The 15916-nt window shown below is 60.8% G+C and overlaps 5 protein-coding genes across 10 annotated transcripts; 2 read left to right on the top strand and 3 right to left on the bottom strand.

Annotated features, from left to right (window-relative positions):
* Window positions 1–11: 11 nt before the first annotated feature.
* THOC6 (THO complex subunit 6) lies at window positions 12–2827 on the bottom strand. 3 transcript variants are annotated; one of them, XM_007100020.3, is made up of 13 exons: window positions 2703–2827; window positions 1995–2110; window positions 1829–1893; window positions 1635–1738; window positions 1515–1552; window positions 1383–1431; window positions 1190–1261; window positions 986–1088; window positions 851–900; window positions 699–761; window positions 488–598; window positions 268–402; window positions 12–188 (listed from the first exon to the last, which is right to left on the bottom strand). In XM_007100020.3, exons 1-13 carry the CDS (start codon window positions 2739–2741, stop codon window positions 108–110), a joined length of 1026 nt encoding a protein of 341 aa, XP_007100082.1. In that variant the 5' UTR covers window positions 2742–2827; the 3' UTR covers window positions 12–107. The 3 variants fall into 3 exon arrangements, with proteins under 3 accessions (XP_007100082.1, XP_007100084.1, XP_007100083.1); XM_007100022.4 differs by lacking the exon at window positions 1995–2110 and having other exon boundaries at window positions 2703–2778; XM_007100021.3 differs by lacking the exon at window positions 2703–2827 and having other exon boundaries at window positions 1829–1909; window positions 1995–2100.
* Window positions 2828–3148: 321 nt separating this feature from the next.
* On the top strand, window positions 3149–4478 carry HCFC1R1 (host cell factor C1 regulator 1). 4 transcript variants are annotated; one of them, XM_007100018.4, is made up of 4 exons: window positions 3149–3255; window positions 3566–3622; window positions 3736–3864; window positions 4108–4478. In XM_007100018.4, the coding sequence occupies exons 1-4, from the start codon at window positions 3161–3163 to the stop codon at window positions 4241–4243; spliced, it is 417 nt and encodes a 138-aa protein (XP_007100080.1). In that variant the 5' UTR covers window positions 3149–3160; the 3' UTR covers window positions 4244–4478. The 4 variants fall into 4 exon arrangements, with proteins under 4 accessions (XP_007100080.1, XP_023979030.1, XP_007100081.1 ...); XM_024123262.3 differs by having other exon boundaries at window positions 3709–3864; XM_007100019.3 differs by lacking the exon at window positions 3566–3622 and having other exon boundaries at window positions 3153–3255.
* A 238-nt stretch (window positions 4479–4716) lies between these two features.
* Window positions 4717–6779, bottom strand: TNFRSF12A (TNF receptor superfamily member 12A). Its single transcript, XM_007100023.4, has 4 exons — window positions 6627–6779; window positions 5772–5876; window positions 5416–5550; window positions 4717–5330 (listed from the first exon to the last, which is right to left on the bottom strand). Exons 1-4 carry the CDS (start codon window positions 6718–6720, stop codon window positions 5275–5277), a joined length of 390 nt encoding a protein of 129 aa, XP_007100085.1. The 5' UTR covers window positions 6721–6779; the 3' UTR covers window positions 4717–5274.
* Window positions 6780–6879: 100 nt separating this feature from the next.
* CLDN6 (claudin 6) lies at window positions 6880–10530 on the top strand. Its single transcript, XM_007100024.4, has 3 exons — window positions 6880–7052; window positions 7159–7489; window positions 9221–10530. The coding sequence occupies exon 3, from the start codon at window positions 9247–9249 to the stop codon at window positions 9910–9912; it is 666 nt and encodes a 221-aa protein (XP_007100086.2). The 5' UTR covers window positions 6880–7052; window positions 7159–7489; window positions 9221–9246; the 3' UTR covers window positions 9913–10530.
* A 230-nt stretch (window positions 10531–10760) lies between these two features.
* On the bottom strand, window positions 10761–11906 carry CLDN9 (claudin 9). The gene has a single exon (XM_007100025.3). The coding sequence runs from the start codon at window positions 11904–11906 to the stop codon at window positions 11253–11255; it is 654 nt and encodes a 217-aa protein (XP_007100087.2). The 3' UTR covers window positions 10761–11252.
* Window positions 11907–15916: the final 4010 nt, after the last annotated feature.

Here is a 15916-nt window from a genome sequence, read left to right as displayed (position 1 = left end):
GGAAAAAAGCACATGAAAAAAAAAGCCCAAAACTTTATTAGTATAAAAAAAAGAAAAAAACAAACCACTCCAAACCCCTGAGATGGAGGTGGGGGTGTTGCTGGAGATCAGAAGGACAGGGAGAAAGCTCGGTAGCCCAGATTGGTGAAGACATCCACCCTGCAGCTGTTGCCTGCGGCCGTCAGGACCTAGAGGCAAGAGGGGAGTGACTGACCTGCCCACATGCCCTGGCCTCCCAGGATCCCCACCGCCCCTTGCTGAACCCACCTTGCACTCAGGGGCTGCTGGTTGCTGGTTGAGGCTGAGGCTTAGCAGCCCTGGGGAGGAGCCAGGCACCTGGGCCTTGAGCTCCCCGCTCAGCTGCCACTGATTGACACAGCGACCCTGTCCAGCTGATAGAATCTGTGGAAGACAAGGAGGGGCCTCAGGGTTCCGGGCTGCAGGGGGAGCGGGGCAGGGCTGGCAGAAGCAAGAAAAAGGGGCTCACCAGGTCCTGGTAGAAGGTAACATGTTTCTGTGGTGCCCGCATGGGGAAGACGGTGGTGGGTGTGGAGGATCGAAGGTGCCAGAGGGTTAGTGCTGGGCCACCTCCACAGACCTGGGCAGAAAGGTGGGGGTCCCCAGCCGCCATGAACCACAGGGCCTCAGCTGGACAGGGCCCGGAGCTGCCACCCCATCCTACACTCTGCCCGGCTCACCATCCAGTCGGAGTCAGTTGCCAAACATCCAATCCAGCGCCCATTGTGGGGCCTCGAGCACTCCTGGGAGGGAGGAGGAGAATAGAGGAGGAGGTGAAGACACAGGAGATGCCCAGTAAGGAAGAAGGACAGAGCATGGGGTGTGCCCTCACCTCGTGCTTGTAGACTTCAATCGTCTGGACCTCCTTGGCCGTGCGGAGGTCTGTGGGGGAAGAACCATAAAAGGTACCCTCCTTGCCCCAGCCTCCCTTACCACCATCTTTCCCTCCAATCAGACATTCCCTTACCCCAAAGCCGCACGGCCCCATCCTCGCCACCTGACAGCACCTCGGGGCTCCGCTCCCGCAGTGCAAGGCAGTGGATGTAGTCCGTGTGGCCCCAGAGTGCCCGCTGCAGGGAGAGGGGCAGTGTCAGGACAAGATCCAGGAAGGATGCTGCTGCCCCTGCTCCCCCACCCTGCCCCTGCCACTCCTGTTCCACAGTCGTTTCACCGTGAAGGTCCCCGTCTCAAGGTCCATCGTATGCAGCTGACAGTCTCCCCCCGCCAGGATGAGGGAATTCTCCTGCAGAAGAAGGCAGGATGGGGTCAGAAGAGAATGTCAAGTCAGAACAGGGAGAGGGGAAGGATTAAAATTTGGGCCCAAAACAGGGCAGGGCAGAGCCCCGATTAAAAAGGGCTCAAACCTTGGGGACGAGAAGCAAAGCATTGATCTCAGGTACTTCCAGACTGGTCCTGGGAGAGGGAAAGCAGAGTCAGCTCTTGTGAGGCAGTACCTTCACCCCCACATGCCCTCTGCCCATATGGGCCTGGCTCACCTGTATGGGGGCTGACGACGCCACAGCTCCTTACAGCCCTTCATGGAGGAAAACACTGGGTGACCTCAAAGGCTCTCTCTGGGTCTGGGCACCTCACCCTTCCCCCAGCTCCACACTCACCTTCTTAAGGATCTCTGCCCAAAGCCAGGCCTTCACCTCCCCATCCCCAGCACTGAGGAGATGTCGATCAGTGGAGACCATGCTGTAGACGGGTCCATCGTGGGCTAAATTGAAGTACAGAACTTGAGTGACCCCGTCCTGCTCCTCTCGTCCACCCGGGGGTTCCCTAAGCTGGCCTCAATGCCTGCACCCACCTTGGAAGGTCACCATGGGCTTCTTACTTTCCTCTTTGGCCTCAGAGCTCAAAGCAGCAGACAAGCTGAAAGGAGAGGGGCCTGAGAGTCAGAAGCAGGGGGTTATCAGCCCCAGAAGGACCAAGTGCTGGAGCTAATGGATGGTGGGGAGCAGGGGCAAGGGTACCTAAAGATGGCTATCTGCCCGTAATTGTTGCCAGCTGCCAGGAACTTCCCACAGGGTGAGACATTCTGGGAAAAAATGATCATGTGCAGCCGCTGCAGGGCCTGAAATACTTCCATCTGTGGAGAGAGGGTGGATGAAGGCTGTCTGGGGCGTCTTGGACCCCTGATCCACACACTCCTTCCTGCTTCCCCTGCTGCAGTCCGGCCTCCCACCGCACTGACTTCTCAGTTCTCCTTTTTATAGCCCACCAAGCAGGCACCTGTCCATATAGTCCCAGGGGTGGTTCGAAGACGGAGGTGAGAAAGGGGAGAGTTGAGGCTTGATGCCTAGTGGAACTTTTGACCAAGGACTCAGCCTCTCCTCCAGGTTTCCTCAACTGTCAAAAGGAGCTCACGGGAGATTTTGTCACGATTGGATGAGCTACTGTATATAAAAAGCTTCGCACAGGACTGCCTCGGAGAAACCACTTAAAAAGTGGCTCTATTACTCCAATACAGAAAAACGTACTGACTCCTAATCCGTATCCTGACTTTCATGTTAGGCCCCTGAGGTATTTCTGGGTTACTCTCCCTCCCTCGGGTCAGAATCCGAGTCCCACCAACAGCCCACGCAAAACAGGTCTTGAGGGCACGACTCCTTGGCCGGCCCCTTCGGAGCCGGGCATGGACTACAAACCCCAGAAGGCACCGCGCATCGCGCCCCCCTCACCTGACCGAGAGGCACCGCTTGCGGCATGGCTCGCTCCATCTCGAGAAATAAAAGTCCCAGAGTGCTCCGCGCGCGACGAAGCCTCACGAGACCGGAAGTACCAGCGAGCGCCTCCCTTTCGCGGCGCGTCACCTACCCAACACCGCTGGCCTGCCCGGCGTGAAGGCGGCCGCCACGTAACCCGAGTCCCAGGAGCGGAGGCGACCGCCGAGAAGGTCCCAACACTAAGTGGCGCCCTCCTCAACGCCACTACGCCAGGTCCCCTCCCCTACGCCCCCTCCGCTACCCGGCTGAACCGACGCGCCTTCCAGTCGCGTGCAGTCCGTCTTCCGCGCCTGCGCGGAACCTGGCTGCGCGCGCTCGCCTAAAGCCACGCCCCACGCGTTGAGCCACGCCCTCGGAGGCTCCGCCCCTGTCGCCCGGATCCCACCCCTCTGCTGGCAGGACCCCGAACCCCAATGATCCTGCAGCAACCCCTGGAGCGAGGCCCCCAGGGTCGGGCCCAGCGCGACCCGCGGGCCGCCTCAGGGGCGTCCCGAGGCCTGGACGCGAGGTGTGTGTGGGGGCCCTGGGTGGGCCTGGTCTAGGGGCCCAGGAGCTTTGGCTGGGCCCTCAGGGCTGGTCTGCAGGATGACACGCGGTAGGGTTTATCGGCAGGGCTTGGGCATGAGCTAAGACAGGGTTGCAGACTGGGGACAGACTCCGAGGCAGGCTTCTGGATGGTCTGGGAGAGGGGGTGACTTAGGCGTCAGCTGAGACAGGGTTGGGCTGGGGGCTCCTGGCTGACGCTGCAGGCTTAGTTGGGCAGATCCTGGGGATGGGTCCAAGAGGGTGGGGTGCTCCGGGCTCTCTTTTCTTCCCAGCTCCCCTCTCCGAGGAGCTGTGCCCATGAGCACCAAGCGTCGCCTGGAGGAGGAGCAGTGAGTTTGGGGACAGGGAGGGACTCCCAACAAGCCCTCTGTCACCTCAGGTCCCCATCAGACTACCTCTCTTCTGAATATCCCAGCCTGCCTGCCTCCCCGTCTCTCCCCAGGGAGCCCCTGCGCAAGCAGTTCCTGTCTGAGGAGAACATGGTCACCCACTTCTCTAGACTCAGCCTGCACAATGACCACCCTTACTGCAGCCCCCCCATGGCTTTCCCCCCAGCTCTGCCCCCACTCAGGTAGGCACCATCCACAATCCACTAGCTGGGCCTTCTGGAGGATCATACCCAATCCTCAGAGCCAATCTCCAGGCTCTGCCTCATCTTGCTATTTTTAGCTTCTAGCCAACCTCTGTTGTTTCCCTACTTGGCTCCTTGGAAGGTGCCAGCAGTCTAGGAGCCCCTGGGGACCTGTACCAGGTGGGGTGTAGCTCTGCCAGGCCAGCCTCAGCCCTGTGCCGTGACTGTCATTTCCTCTTCCAGAAGCCCTTGCTCTGAGCTGCTTCTCTGGCGCTACCCTGGGAACCTGATCCCTGAGGCGCTCCGGTTGCTGAGGCTGGGGGACACCCCCACCCCCCACTACCCTGCAACCCCAGCTGGGGACATAATGGAGCTCTGAGTGCTCGGGGGCAGTGCCCCTGCCCACCTTCCTTCTTCCCCACAACAGGGGAGGCCAGCACTCCCACGAAGGGACCAGCTGCCCTGCTTTTCCTCCAGACCAGGCCTCTGGGCACCAGGACTTTCCCCCAAGAGGACACTGAACCCCACGGAGCCCTGGGGTGGGAGGGGTAGGAGCATGGGAAGGGAGCTGTCCCCTCCTCAGAGAACTGAATAAAGATTGCTGAGCAAATGAAGGCTTCAGTGTGGAACCCAGGGCCTTTGGGAAAGGGAGGGCAGGGCAGGGGTGCTGGATGCTGGGGTTTCTCCTCAAGATCTTCCCTGGAAAATGGTCAGGGCATGGCCAGGTCCTGGCAGGCTGGGCTCAGGCATTGAGAATGTGTGAGTCAGAGCCTCACCCCCACCCCCGCGGCTGACTCACTCCTCCCTCCAGCTCTGGGAAGTCAGGCTGGGATCATGCCACTCTCCAAACCATTTAAAGTTAAAGATTCTTTTATTAATAAATTCTCTCCCCCTCCGAACTTTCTTCCCAAAATAAATATCTCCCCCCTTTTGGGGGTTGGAGGGGCAGTGTCTTAGGGCCAGCCCTGCTAGAGGGCCAGCCCCCTAGTGTTAGGAACAGGTCCGTAGCTCCCCAGGCTGAGACCCCGTGGTGGAATTTCAGTACATCTGAGTGGGTGGGTCCTGATGTTGTGTCTGTCCTTCAGGTCAGCCTGGCCCCCAGGCCATAGTGGGGGTGGGGGGACCCTTGTGCAAATGCTGTGGTTCCTTAGTGTCAGCTGTCTGGCATGAGCCAGCCAGGGTCTCCTTTTCTATTCTGGAGCCAAAGTCAGGGCAGTCAGACACCTTGGAAGGCCCTTCTGAAGCCTGAACCCAGGCCTCAGAGAGGTGATTCACTGTCCTCCATCCCTCCACACCCCTGTGGTTGGAGCAGCCTGGCTCTGGCTGTGTCTGGGAGGCTGGGGCTGGCTCCAGAATGAATGAATGAATGATGAGTGGGCGCAGCCTCCTGCTGGCAGGGGGCGCTCACTGTCACTGAATCAGCGCCACGCCAGGACAGCCCTCCCCGCCGGTCTCCTCGATGGGGGCTGCAAGATAAGAATAGGGGCATCAGGAGCGGGGGAGATGTTGAGGAATAATGGGCGGCCGTCGGGCGGGCGGGGGCACACTTACTGGTAAACTTTTCTCTCCTGCGGCACCGTCTCCAGACCAGGAATCCGGAAAGCAGCCCCAGAACGAGGGCCAGGCTCAGGGCACCCCCCAGGATGGGCCACAGCAGCCTGAAGGAGGCTGGAGGGGCCGCAGCGCCTGGGGGCGGGACTCCAAGTCAGACCTCGCCCCTCTAGGGACCAGCCCCGCCCCCTAGATCGGAGCCTTAAGCCTTTCCTCCACCGTGGTCCCTACCCCAGTCAGAGCCCCTTCCTCACTCCAGCCTCTCCCAATTAATTCCACAGATCTGCTCCCCTCTCCACCCAGCAACCCTCTCCCCCAGTCTGGGGTCCGCTCGCCTCTGGCCCGCCCCCACTCACAGCCCAGGCAGAAGTCGCTGTGCGGTCGCGTGGGGCACGATGCGCAGTCCATGCACTTGTCAAGGTCCGCGCTCCAGGAGCTGCCGCGAGAGCAGGGGGTGGTGCCTGGGGAGGGGGCCGCGAGTCAGAGGCGGGGGGCGGGGTGCGGCTATTTTGGGGGCTGAGGTCAGGGTCGGCCGGCTCGAATAACGTGAGTCACCGGCGCCCTCCCTCCACATTCCTCACAGGTGACCGCACGGCCCGACCGGGACACGGCAGCGCGGGGGAGAGGGGGGCGTAGTGCGGGACGCTGGAGAGAGGGGGTCAGGTCCCCATAACAGCCCCCCCGCCGCCGCCGGCGGGTGACTCATTCCTGGGCACCGGGCCCGACCCCGGTCCCTCCCCCCGCATAGCTGGGCACTGAAGTCACCGGATGGAAGGGGGCACCCCACATGGTATGGGGGGCACAGACCTCCGTGCCTCTCAACACCCCCCAACTCTTCGGTCAAGGGGGGTGGGCAGACCCGGTATTGATCAGGCTGGGGGCGTGCCACCTTACCGGACGGGACATCCCTCCCTCAAACTTTTTTTCTCTCTCCACTTCCGAGTCCAGACTCAGGACCGAAGCCTCCCCCGCCCCCCAAGTTGGACAGGCGGGAAACTGAGGCCCGGACTACGGATGAAGCTGGGAGCGAGATAGGACCTCTCCTGGCCAGGGAGAGCGGTGTCTGGAGACCACCTGACCCAGGATCCCCATGTCCACCTAGTCCCCCCAGTTCTGCCCCCTCCTCTAGGCCCCCAATGACGGCTCCCCGATCCCGGACCTGGGATTCCCCCGTCTCCCACGCCCTCCCGCCCAGCCCGGGCCGGGCATACCTGGCACTCGCTCCCCGGCCGCGGCGCGCAGCAGCGCCAGCCCGAGCCCCAGCACGAGGAGCCGCGGCAGCGGGCGTAGAGGGCCGGGAGACATGGTGCTCGTCGGGCGGCGGCTGCAGTCTGCGCTGGCCACCCGCGTACCGGGGCAGACAGCAGCGGCCCCGCCCCCGCCTTCCGGGGCGGATCCCTAGCCTCTGCCCGCCCCGCGATCCACCCCTACACGCCGGGTCCCGCCCGGATCTCTAAGTTCAGTCATTCGCTCAACAAACGCCGTCTCTGTGCGGGAGCGGCCAGAACGCCAAAGGGATGCAGATCTGACCCTACCTTCTCGGTGCGGAAGCCCAGGAAGTGCGTGTTGGGCGAGAGGGCGGATCTGACACGAAACAACCCAGCACAGAGAAAGCTGCTTTCTTAAGGGCCCCGAGGGTATGATAATAACAATACAACAAAAATAATAATACTGTGCTCTTTAATTTCTACCTTAGGACATAGTTACATAGTAAAATGTGGGCTTGTTGTCTCCATTTTTCAGAGTAAAATGAGGCTCGGAAAAGTTAGGTGAGTTCCGTAGTCGAGCCCCAAGCTCTGTTCGGCTCCATACCTTGCGCCTTGACCCACTGCCTGCCGGATTTCTGCCAGCTGATGCCCTGCACCCGGGCCAGATGGGGGAGCAGCGGCTCCAGGCTCGAGCGCCCCCCACTGACGAGGTTGGGATTCGCGCGTCCGCCGCCGTCTGGACTGGGGTCTCTGCCCCTCCCCTGGGCGGTGGTCCGGTGACGTCATTGCCTCTTTAAGACCCCCCGCCTCCGCCCCCGTCCCAGCACTCCGCCTGCTGCTCCGAATCTTTGTGGACTCCCTCGCAGGTGAGTCTGGGGGAAGTGTGCGTGTCGTGGGGGAGGGGGTAGGTGCCTCGAAGATGGGGGGGCAGGGGGAGTGGCGAAGTTGGGTTGGGGTGCGCGTGAAGAACCTGAACTGATTGGGCGGCAACTACCCAGGGCCAGGAGCCCCTGGGCGGGGGGCTGCACCAAAGCCCTAATGGGGTCCTTTGGCGGAAGGGTTAAACGCCCCTCCCCCCAGCCCGGGGACAAAGGCACCGAAACCCAGGCGCCCCTCCCCCACCTGCGCTTCCCTCTGGGGCGGGGCTGCCCTCCCCCTCACCTGCGGGAGCGGACCCTGCAGCTAGCGCCGCCATTAGAACCCTCCAGGGTGCGCGGCTTCCAGGCCGGGGGGCTGAGGACACCCTCCTTCGGGCCAGACTCAGAAGGGAAATAGGGATCGAGAGCGGGAGGGCCTCATCCGAGGCCCTCGGATGAGCCGAGCCTGTAGTGCGTGGAAAGGGAAGGGGTCGAGAGCAGGGACACGCTTGTAAGGGAGAGGTGCCGGGTGCCTAGTCTGGCGTGGCCCCGGCCCTAACCCGGCCAGAGTCCTGGAGGGCTGACACTGGGTTTAGGATTAGAGCTGTACGGCCCGCCGCGTCCTATCTCCCCCCAGGTCATGAGTTCGGCCCGGGTTATGGGCGGGTGCAAATGAGTGGAGAGTCTGCCCTCTGGCCACCCTGGTGGGGCCGGTGCTAAGTTTAGGTCCGAGCCGTGCGCGGGAACTTTGGGCAATGGAGAGCCACAACGGGACCCTGAACGGAAGGGATCCCCCGCGGCGACCTCCAACACGAAATGGGATGTGAGGGGGCCAGGGCTGCCCCAGAGGAGATGTTTCACTGGACAGACCCCAAGGGTGGTAACTTCTTTTAGGGAAGTTGTGTTCTGAGAGGATGGCATTTGGGGCAAGAATACACAAAAAAATGTCACCAATCTTGGGGGTCTGCTCTGTGGCCCCCCTAGGGGAGGACAGAAGGGCAGGAACCAGGGAGGCAGCCGGTGGCCTTGGGAAAGGAAGTGCTTTGGGGTGGGAGGGCTGTTTTTGTTTTTGTTTCCCTCCCTGCCCCATCCAGGGTCTGACTGGGTGGGGTTGGTTTGGGCCAGGCAGTGGCAGGCAAGGCCAGGGCTGACTGGCCACCACGTACACAAGATCTTAAGATCAAACTGGCAACCGCCTGTTTGGGGTACAGAACCAAGTTGGGGTGAAGGGTTTGGACATTTATGTTGGGTGCTGGGAGGAAACTTGGATCTCTATTCTTGGTGTTAAAACTAAGTTTTAAGCCTGAAACTCACGGCTAGAGCAAACCTACCACCCATTAACCCTGTGGAAACCACCAAAAAACTATTCTATTGTTTCATCCCTTTTGCCCCTTTGTACCCAAAGTAGCTGAAGCCATGGACAAGCATGTGCATAGGCTTTATATTTCATTTGCACTCAAAACAACTAGGCTGGGTTGCTTACTTTTTCACTCTTATAAACCAGTGCCTGTCTGGGGAAAAAAAAAATACTAAAGCATTAAATGCTCATTTTGCCCATGAGAAAATGAGGCTCAGGGAGCATGCCTTGTCCATGTTACAGGACACGGTGTCCTGATTCCCGGGGTTCATACTCTTGGTGTCCTGTGTGGTGGCCATGGCATGTGGCCTGGGGGTTAGCATTCATTGGGAACCAGGGGCTGGGCCAGCTGATCTTAACGTTACTCTGCTTCTGTCCCACAGTGCAGCTCCTCAACCTCAACCTCGCCATGGCCTCCACTGGTCTGCAAATCTTGGGGATCATCCTGACGCTGCTTGGCTGGGTGAATGCCCTGGTGTCCTGCGCCCTGCCCCTGTGGAAGGTGACCGCCTTCATCGGCAACAGCATTGTGGTGGCCCAGGTGGTGTGGGAGGGGCTGTGGATGTCCTGCGTGGTGCAGAGCACTGGCCAGATGCAGTGCAAGGTGTACGACTCGCTGCTGGCACTGCCCCAGGACCTGCAGGCTGCCCGAGCCCTCTGTGTCATCACTCTCCTAGTGGTCCTGCTCGGCCTGCTGGTCTACCTCGCAGGGGCCAAGTGCACCACCTGTGTGGAGGACAAGGACTCCAAGGCCCGTCTGGTGCTCATCTCTGGGATCATCTTTGTCATCTCAGGAGTCCTGACCCTGATCCCCGTGTGCTGGACGGCCCACACCATCATCCAGGACTTCTACAACCCCCTGGTGGCCGAGGCCCAAAAGCGGGAGCTGGGAGCCTCCCTCTACCTGGGCTGGGCAGCTTCTGGCCTTTTGTTGCTGGGTGGGGGGCTACTGTGCTGCACCTGCCCCTCTGGGGGGTCCCGGGGCTCCAGCCATTATATGGCCCGATACTCGGCATCAGCCCCGCATACTGCCTCTCGGGGTCCCTCTGAGTACCCCACTAAGAATTACGTCTAATTCGGGAAGGGGAGCGGGGGCTCCCTTGATAGTGGAGCCTAACCCTCTGAGCTGGAGCCATGGCAATGGTGATCCATGACAGCTTTGGTGTTGTTTTTGCTTTTTATTGGGGGGGGCGGTGGTTAATCCATTTGATAACCCACCTGGGCTCTGCTACTGGCGTTCCTCACCTTTGGATGATGGAGCCAAAGAGGTGATGCTTCAGAGTTTCTGGATCTTTCTCCACCCTGGACACCCCCATCTTAGAGACCTACCTGGAGCTTTGGGCCCCATGTGAAGGGTGCTTGCTATCCAGGTGCTTTCATCCTGTCCCCGAGAGTTCCTGCTGATGTTGGGGGTAGGGCCTCCCTAGGCCTGCAGGGACAAGCCTTCCCTTGCTGGTCAGGCCTCTGGAACCCCCAGGGGCTTTTGAGCCACATGTAGCCTCTAGAGGAGCAGGTGATAAGTTACCAAAGACCCGCCCACCTCCAAGTCTTCTGACCTCTGGCTCCTCCATCGTGAGTCATGTCCCCCGCTGTGCTGACCCCTGACCCTCCCATCCCCAGCCCCTGTGCACTTCTGCCATGTCCTGCCCACACTCACCAGTTTTTACTAAATAAAGCACGTTTTGTTTGGTTACTTGCCTTTGGTGTTGCTGGGGGTCTGCTGAGTGCCAGCCTGGCAGGAGGAGGTGGGCACAAGTCAGTCACCTCCCGTGTTGCCCCCGTGCCTTGCGTGGCCTGAGTGAGGTTACCCACTGGGCAGGACCTCCTGGAGCAAGCCTTGGTCTGACAAACCCAGGAGAGGCCATCAGGTCTTCCCAGCCCAACCACAGATCAAAGGAGCCGAGTTACAAATGGTCTATTTATTCCCTACTCAAAGGTGGGGTTGAGGTTGGGGGAGATGATGGGCAGGGCCTCCAGGCCTGGAGGAGAGTGGCTGCTCCCAGACGACCTGTCCTGGGCCTCTGGATGCTGGTAGTGGCCAGGTCAGAAGGGACCAACTCCAGGCCAGGGAGGGCATAAGGAGCTACTGCCCTTTGGGTGAGGCCCAGGTTCTGGGGGCAGGGGAGGGCTCAGAGGAAGAGGAGGGCCAGCCTGAAGAAGAGACAGCAGAAGAGAGAAAATTGGGGGAAGCAGGGGCAAGCCAGGGCACCCTGCCTGGGTGGAGATGGGGACCATCTGAGGAGGGTCTAGACTCAGTCAGGCCCGCTGAGACTAGCTCTGCAGCCGGGCTGGGCTCCAGCATCTGTAAAGTGGGTTTCACCTGGGGGAGGGATTGACAGTAGAAGGCAAGGGTTAGGGCAGGGCATCCAGCACAAGGTCAAGGTTCTAAGCAGCAGGCTTCCATGGACATTCACCTCACACGTAGTCTCTCTTGTCCAGCCCAGATGCACCCGAGCGGGAGGGGATAGAGTAGCCCAACCTCGGTCCCCGGGGCCGGTCGATCTGGGGCGGGGGGCATGTGCAGCAGAGGAGGCCCCCGCCCAACATAAGCAGGGCAGATGCCGCCCAGCCCAGGTAGAGAGAGGCTCCCAGCTCCCGCTTGAGGGCCTCAGCCACCAGGGGGTTGTAGAAGTCCTGGATGATGGCGTGGGCAGTCCAGCACACAGGGATGAGCACCAGGATGCCTGAAAGGAGGAGGATGACCCCCGCGGTGAGCACAATGCGGGCTTTGGCTCCTTCATCCTCCACGCAGGTGGTACACTGTGCACCCGTGATGGCCAACAGCAGGCCAAGCAGGGCCAGCAAGAGGGCGATAACACAGAGGGCTCGGGCAGCCTGCAGGTCCTGGGGCAGCGCCAGCAGCGAGTCGTACACCTTGCACTGCATCTGGCCAGTGCTCTGCACCACGCAGGACATCCACAGCCCCTCCCACACCACCTGGGCCACCACAATGCTGTTGCCGATGAAGGCGGTCACCTTCCACAGGGGCAGGGCGCAGGACACCAGGGTCCCCAGCCAGCCCAGCACAGCCAGGGTCATGCCCAGGAGTTCAAGAGCAGTCGAAGCCATCTGTCCCCTCAGTTAGGTCTTCCCAACTCTAGGAGGCCTGGTTGATTTGCAGGAGTGTGTCCGATGCTGCGGAGCGTAAGTCAGCGTCCTCTGACCAAGACAGTCCTCACATCTGTGAGCCTCTGGCAAGACACCTCCTCGCTCCGTGCCCCTCACAGATGTGTCTCTGAACCTCCACAAACAGAAATCAACCTCAAGTCCTGCTCAGCTGAGCGGCTGGTGTCCCTTCGAGGGGCCCGTCGCCCCTCAGATGCCCAGCGGCTGCTCCTGCCACCCTGTAGTCAGGTCCCAGAGCCGCCTGTCTGACCCAGCTTGCACGGACCCTCCCGACCCACCTTCAGGCTGAAGAGAGACGTGTCCCCAGAGTTGGTGCAGATTCACGCTGAGCGGCTCACCTGGCGACTCTGCTAGCTCCTGGTTGCAGGCGGGGTTTTAAGGCCAAGGCAGGGGAGGAGCAGAGAGGCCGAGACTGGGGAAGCCAGAGTGATGGGAGGAGGCGGGGCTGGGGGTGGGATGGGGCCTCAGGGTCAGTGGGGGGGGTGGGTCATGACCAGGATGGAACAGGGGAAGAAAGAACTTCCATGCCGTGGGAACCCATGGACAAAGGAATGGGGAGACTGAGGACCGGCTGTGGAGGAAGGAATGGGGGGCAATAAAGGAACTGGCTCAGGACAGAAGTGGGAGGGCATCTTGGGGAGCCGACTGTCCCCCGCCCCCCGCTGTCTCTGCTCTCCCCCACCCCGTGATGCAAACGCACCAGCTTCCCCAGTATCACACACCCCGCCCCTGTCCACCTGCCCGCCAACCGGGGACTCTCTGGAATCTGATCTGTCTCCCGTCTCAGCCCAGTGGCGCTGGCGGCTCCCGAGGGAGGGGCCCCGCCCGCACTGTTCCCCAGCAACAGGTGCCTGGCGCTCAGCTCAGGTGGCATCACCCAGGCAATGGCCTAGAAAACCACCCCCCCCAACTTCTACATCAGCTCAGGTGTGCCATCCCCACCCCTGCTGCTGAAACTGGGGGCTGAGCTGAGGGTGTCTGGGGGCGGGGGACAAAGAACCCGTTGTGCAGGTGGGGGAGGGGTAAAGGGGAGAGTAACAGGGGCGCGAGCCCTCCGTGGGGGTGCAGCCCCAGCACCCAACTCTGTTCCTCGGGGAGTGGGACACCACAGAGGAGGGCGTCCCTGAGCCCTGCCCCACAGTCCTCAGGAAAGACACCCCTCCTGAAGACCCCCTCAGAGCCTGTGACTCCGCTCGTGGGGCCAGCCTGGAAGTCACACAGACCATGGCTCAAATCCTTCCCCCCACCCGGGGCCAGTTCATGGAAGGTCAAGGTCCTTAGCCTCCTTGGGTCAAAGATCCCTTTGAGGGCTCCCCTGGTGGCGCAGTGGTTGACAGTCCGCCTGCCAATGCAGGGGACTCGGGTTCGTGCCCAGTCCGGGAGGATCCCACATGCCGCGGAGCGGCTGGGCCCGTGAGCCATGGCCGCTGAGCCTGCGCGTCCGGCCGCTGAGCCTGCGCGTCCGGAGCCTGAGCTTCGCAACCGGAGAGGCCACAACAGTGAGAGGCCCGCGTACCGCAAAAAAAAAAAAAAAAAAAAAATCCATTTGAGAAGCACACAAACAGGAGCCCCTCATTTTGGGCAGGCCATGAGCTCCTTCAAGCCCCTCCCTGGGTGCTAAGAACTGAGGATTATTGTGTGAAAAGGGAGTTGGGGGCTGATGAAAATTCCACTCTCCAGGGTGGTGGGGAGGACCCCCGGGGGAGAGGCTCTCCACCCGCCCTCCTCCTGAGGAAGCTGGAGCTCACCTGGCCTGTGGGGGCAGGGGTGGGAGGCCCCCCAATGCACACCTGGTCGCTGCACCACTCCATGACCCTGAGGGAGGGGAGGGGTGCTAGGTGCCTCCTCACCTGCCCAGTGAGGCTTCATTTATAAAGGATTCTAATTTCAAATGGCTGCATTGCTTCTGGGAATGGGTTTTAGCAATTTTTTGGAAGAGAGGTTTATATCTTCATCAGATTTGCAAAGGGGTGGGTGCCCCAGAAAAGCACAAGAACCCCTTCCCCTAAAATGGAGCAACTGAGGCCAGTGCCAGCCAGTGGGTCTGATAGGTGGACTCCAATGATTGGAGCTTTCTCCACACTGGGTGTCTCCCCAGAGAGGGGCAGAGATCAACTGGTATGGGCTGACCTGGTGGCCCCGGCCTGAAGACGGGAGGAGGGTGCTGATGCTAGCTGGCTGGGAAACGGCCAGAGCTCCCTGCTGGCTGTGATGGGCAGGGGGAACCCTTGGCAGGTTGTCCAGCTCATCTAGTGCCTCCTCACGCCCCCAGGCCTCAGATTTCATGGGGGTAGGGGGGTGGTTGAGAAGAAGGGCAAATAGAGGCAAGCCTTCAGTGGGCTCCCTCTGGGGCCACCAGGAATCCAGTCACACAGGTTTGGGCAGGCAGGTGTCAGGGAGCGGCAGCCAGCCCGGATCTCTGGAGGGCCCACCGACCTGCACAAAAGGCCTCCCATCCTGGGCAGCCTCAGCCCAGGGCCTTTTCCTTCCCCAGGCCTGGAGACAGTCTGCCTCTTGCCTTGGGCATAAGGTCACCAACTCATCCTGATTTGCCTAGTACATTCCTGGTTTGAGCACTGAGTCCTGTGTAGCGGGGTGGGGGAGGACGGGGACAGTTGGTCAGCCTGCAATTGGGCCTTGCTTTAAGGGCCCACCAGTTCCACGGGCAGCTCCAACCCCCTCCCCCCAACGTCGTGATGGGGCCTGGTGTGGGCACTACACACACCAGGTAAACATGGTGCCCAGAGATGGCACTAAGAGGACCCTAAACTTCTTAGATCCCATTTCCTCTTTGGCCCAACATGTCTACACTCTACCCCTGCACTGCCACACGGGAGGTGGGCGCTCAGAGGATGAAGACACCCCTCTCGCCGCCGCCCCCAGAAACCAGTCCCAGCCAGACCTGCCTCCGGGGGTGGGGCAGCTTCAGCTTCCTCCCACCTGTCTCCCACTTTTCCCCCTCTTGATAAGGCGCCTCCTCCACAGCCTAGACGGAGAGTAAAAGTGGGGACATTTGTCAGAGAACTAGGAGAGGTACACTGTGTGTGTGTGTGGGGGGGGATGGGCAGCAGAGGTCAGAGTCCCAGGGCACCTGGGCAGGAATGTACTGCCCACCCTCAGCCCTCAGCCCTTAGCCCTCCTTAGGCCACGGCTGGGAGGCCCCAGGCCCTCTCTTAGGTCCTCTGGTCAACCTGGATTCAGCTGGATCTGGGAACCAAAGGGTTAAAGTTGGGGCCTAGGCTGGGCCTGGGACTCGGGCTGGAAGGCTATCAACGGGAGAGGCCTGGACCCCCTCTGTGTAGTTACCATCTCAATGACACTCTACCGAGTCCGCAGGAAGCCCCACCTCATCTGCCACCTCCTGGGAAAGTGGGGGAGGAGAACCTTCCTCGCTGTACCACTGAGGGAGGAAACCAAGGAAGTGGAGGGGGGCTTGCCCTCCTCACCCCTTCAGGGAGCGACAGAACTGAAACTAACCTTTGTTCTCTCTGGGAGGGCGGAGGGGTGGGCGGCTCGGGTGGACGGCTCAGGTGGGCAGAAGAGACTGCAGCTCAGCTTAGATGGAGGTGAAGTTGGGGGGGGGGGTTAACTCCAATCCTATTGTCCATCTCGCTCCCCTTACAGGGGAACAGGACAAAAGAGGGGAACTGACTGTGGCCACCATGGTGCCAGGAGGGTATGGAGGTAGCTATGGGGGCTGCACAACCCCAAAGGCTGCATCGCCCGTTTCCCTGGGGAGGCACCTGAGGCCCGGAAGTTGCAGGTAGAAAGCCCCTGGCTCCTGAACCAAAAGGAGCAGAGGAAACACTGACATCCCGTAATAATTCTCACGGACTCATGCCCCCATTTTACAGACAAGGGAGCAAGCTCAGAGAGCTAAGGAACTTGGCCAAGAGAACACGTGGGAAACAGGACAAGCCTGATGCAACCCCAGACTGACTTCAAAGCCTCCA

This window comes from Physeter macrocephalus, chromosome 14, assembly GCF_002837175.3.
Source record: "Physeter macrocephalus isolate SW-GA chromosome 14, ASM283717v5, whole genome shotgun sequence".
Taxonomy (NCBI): domain Eukaryota; kingdom Metazoa; phylum Chordata; class Mammalia; order Artiodactyla; family Physeteridae; genus Physeter; species Physeter macrocephalus.
This window is presented reverse-complemented; position numbering and strand designations above follow the sequence as displayed.

Excerpts from the sequence above, each read along its gene's own strand:
- THOC6 (XM_007100020.3), bottom strand. The coding sequence starts at position 2,741 with ATGGAGCGAGCCATGCCGCAAGCGGTGCCTCTCGGTCAG. Across the intron at positions 2,111-2,702 it reads AAGCGGTGCCTCTCGGTCAG|ATGGAAGTATTTCAGGCCCT; the intron begins GTGAGGGGGGCG and ends CTCTCTCCACAG. Across the intron at positions 1,739-1,828 it reads GCCCATGGTGACCTTCCAAG|CCCACGATGGACCCGTCTAC; the intron begins GTGGGTGCAGGC and ends ACTTCAATTTAG.
- HCFC1R1 (XM_024123262.3), top strand. The coding sequence starts at position 3,161 with ATGATCCTGCAGCAACCCCTGGAGCGAGGCCCCCAGGGTCGGGCCCAG. Across the intron at positions 3,623-3,708 it reads CGTCGCCTGGAGGAGGAGCA|CCTGCCTGCCTCCCCGTCTC; the intron begins GTGAGTTTGGGG and ends TGAATATCCCAG. Across the intron at positions 3,865-4,107 it reads CCAGCTCTGCCCCCACTCAG|AAGCCCTTGCTCTGAGCTGC; the intron begins GTAGGCACCATC and ends TTCCTCTTCCAG.
- TNFRSF12A (XM_007100023.4), bottom strand. The coding sequence starts at position 6,720 with ATGTCTCCCGGCCCTCTACGCCCGCTGCCGCGGCTCCTCGTGCTGGGG. Across the intron at positions 5,877-6,626 it reads GGCCGGGGAGCGAGTGCCAG|GCACCACCCCCTGCTCTCGC; the intron begins GTATGCCCGGCC and ends CCCCCTCCCCAG. Across the intron at positions 5,331-5,415 it reads CAGGAGAGAAAAGTTTACCA|CCCCCATCGAGGAGACCGGC; the intron begins GTAAGTGTGCCC and ends CTTATCTTGCAG.
- CLDN6 (XM_007100024.4), top strand. The coding sequence starts at position 9,247 with ATGGCCTCCACTGGTCTGCAAATCTTGGGGATCATCCTGACGCTGCTT.
- CLDN9 (XM_007100025.3), bottom strand. The coding sequence starts at position 11,906 with ATGGCTTCGACTGCTCTTGAACTCCTGGGCATGACCCTGGCTGTGCTG.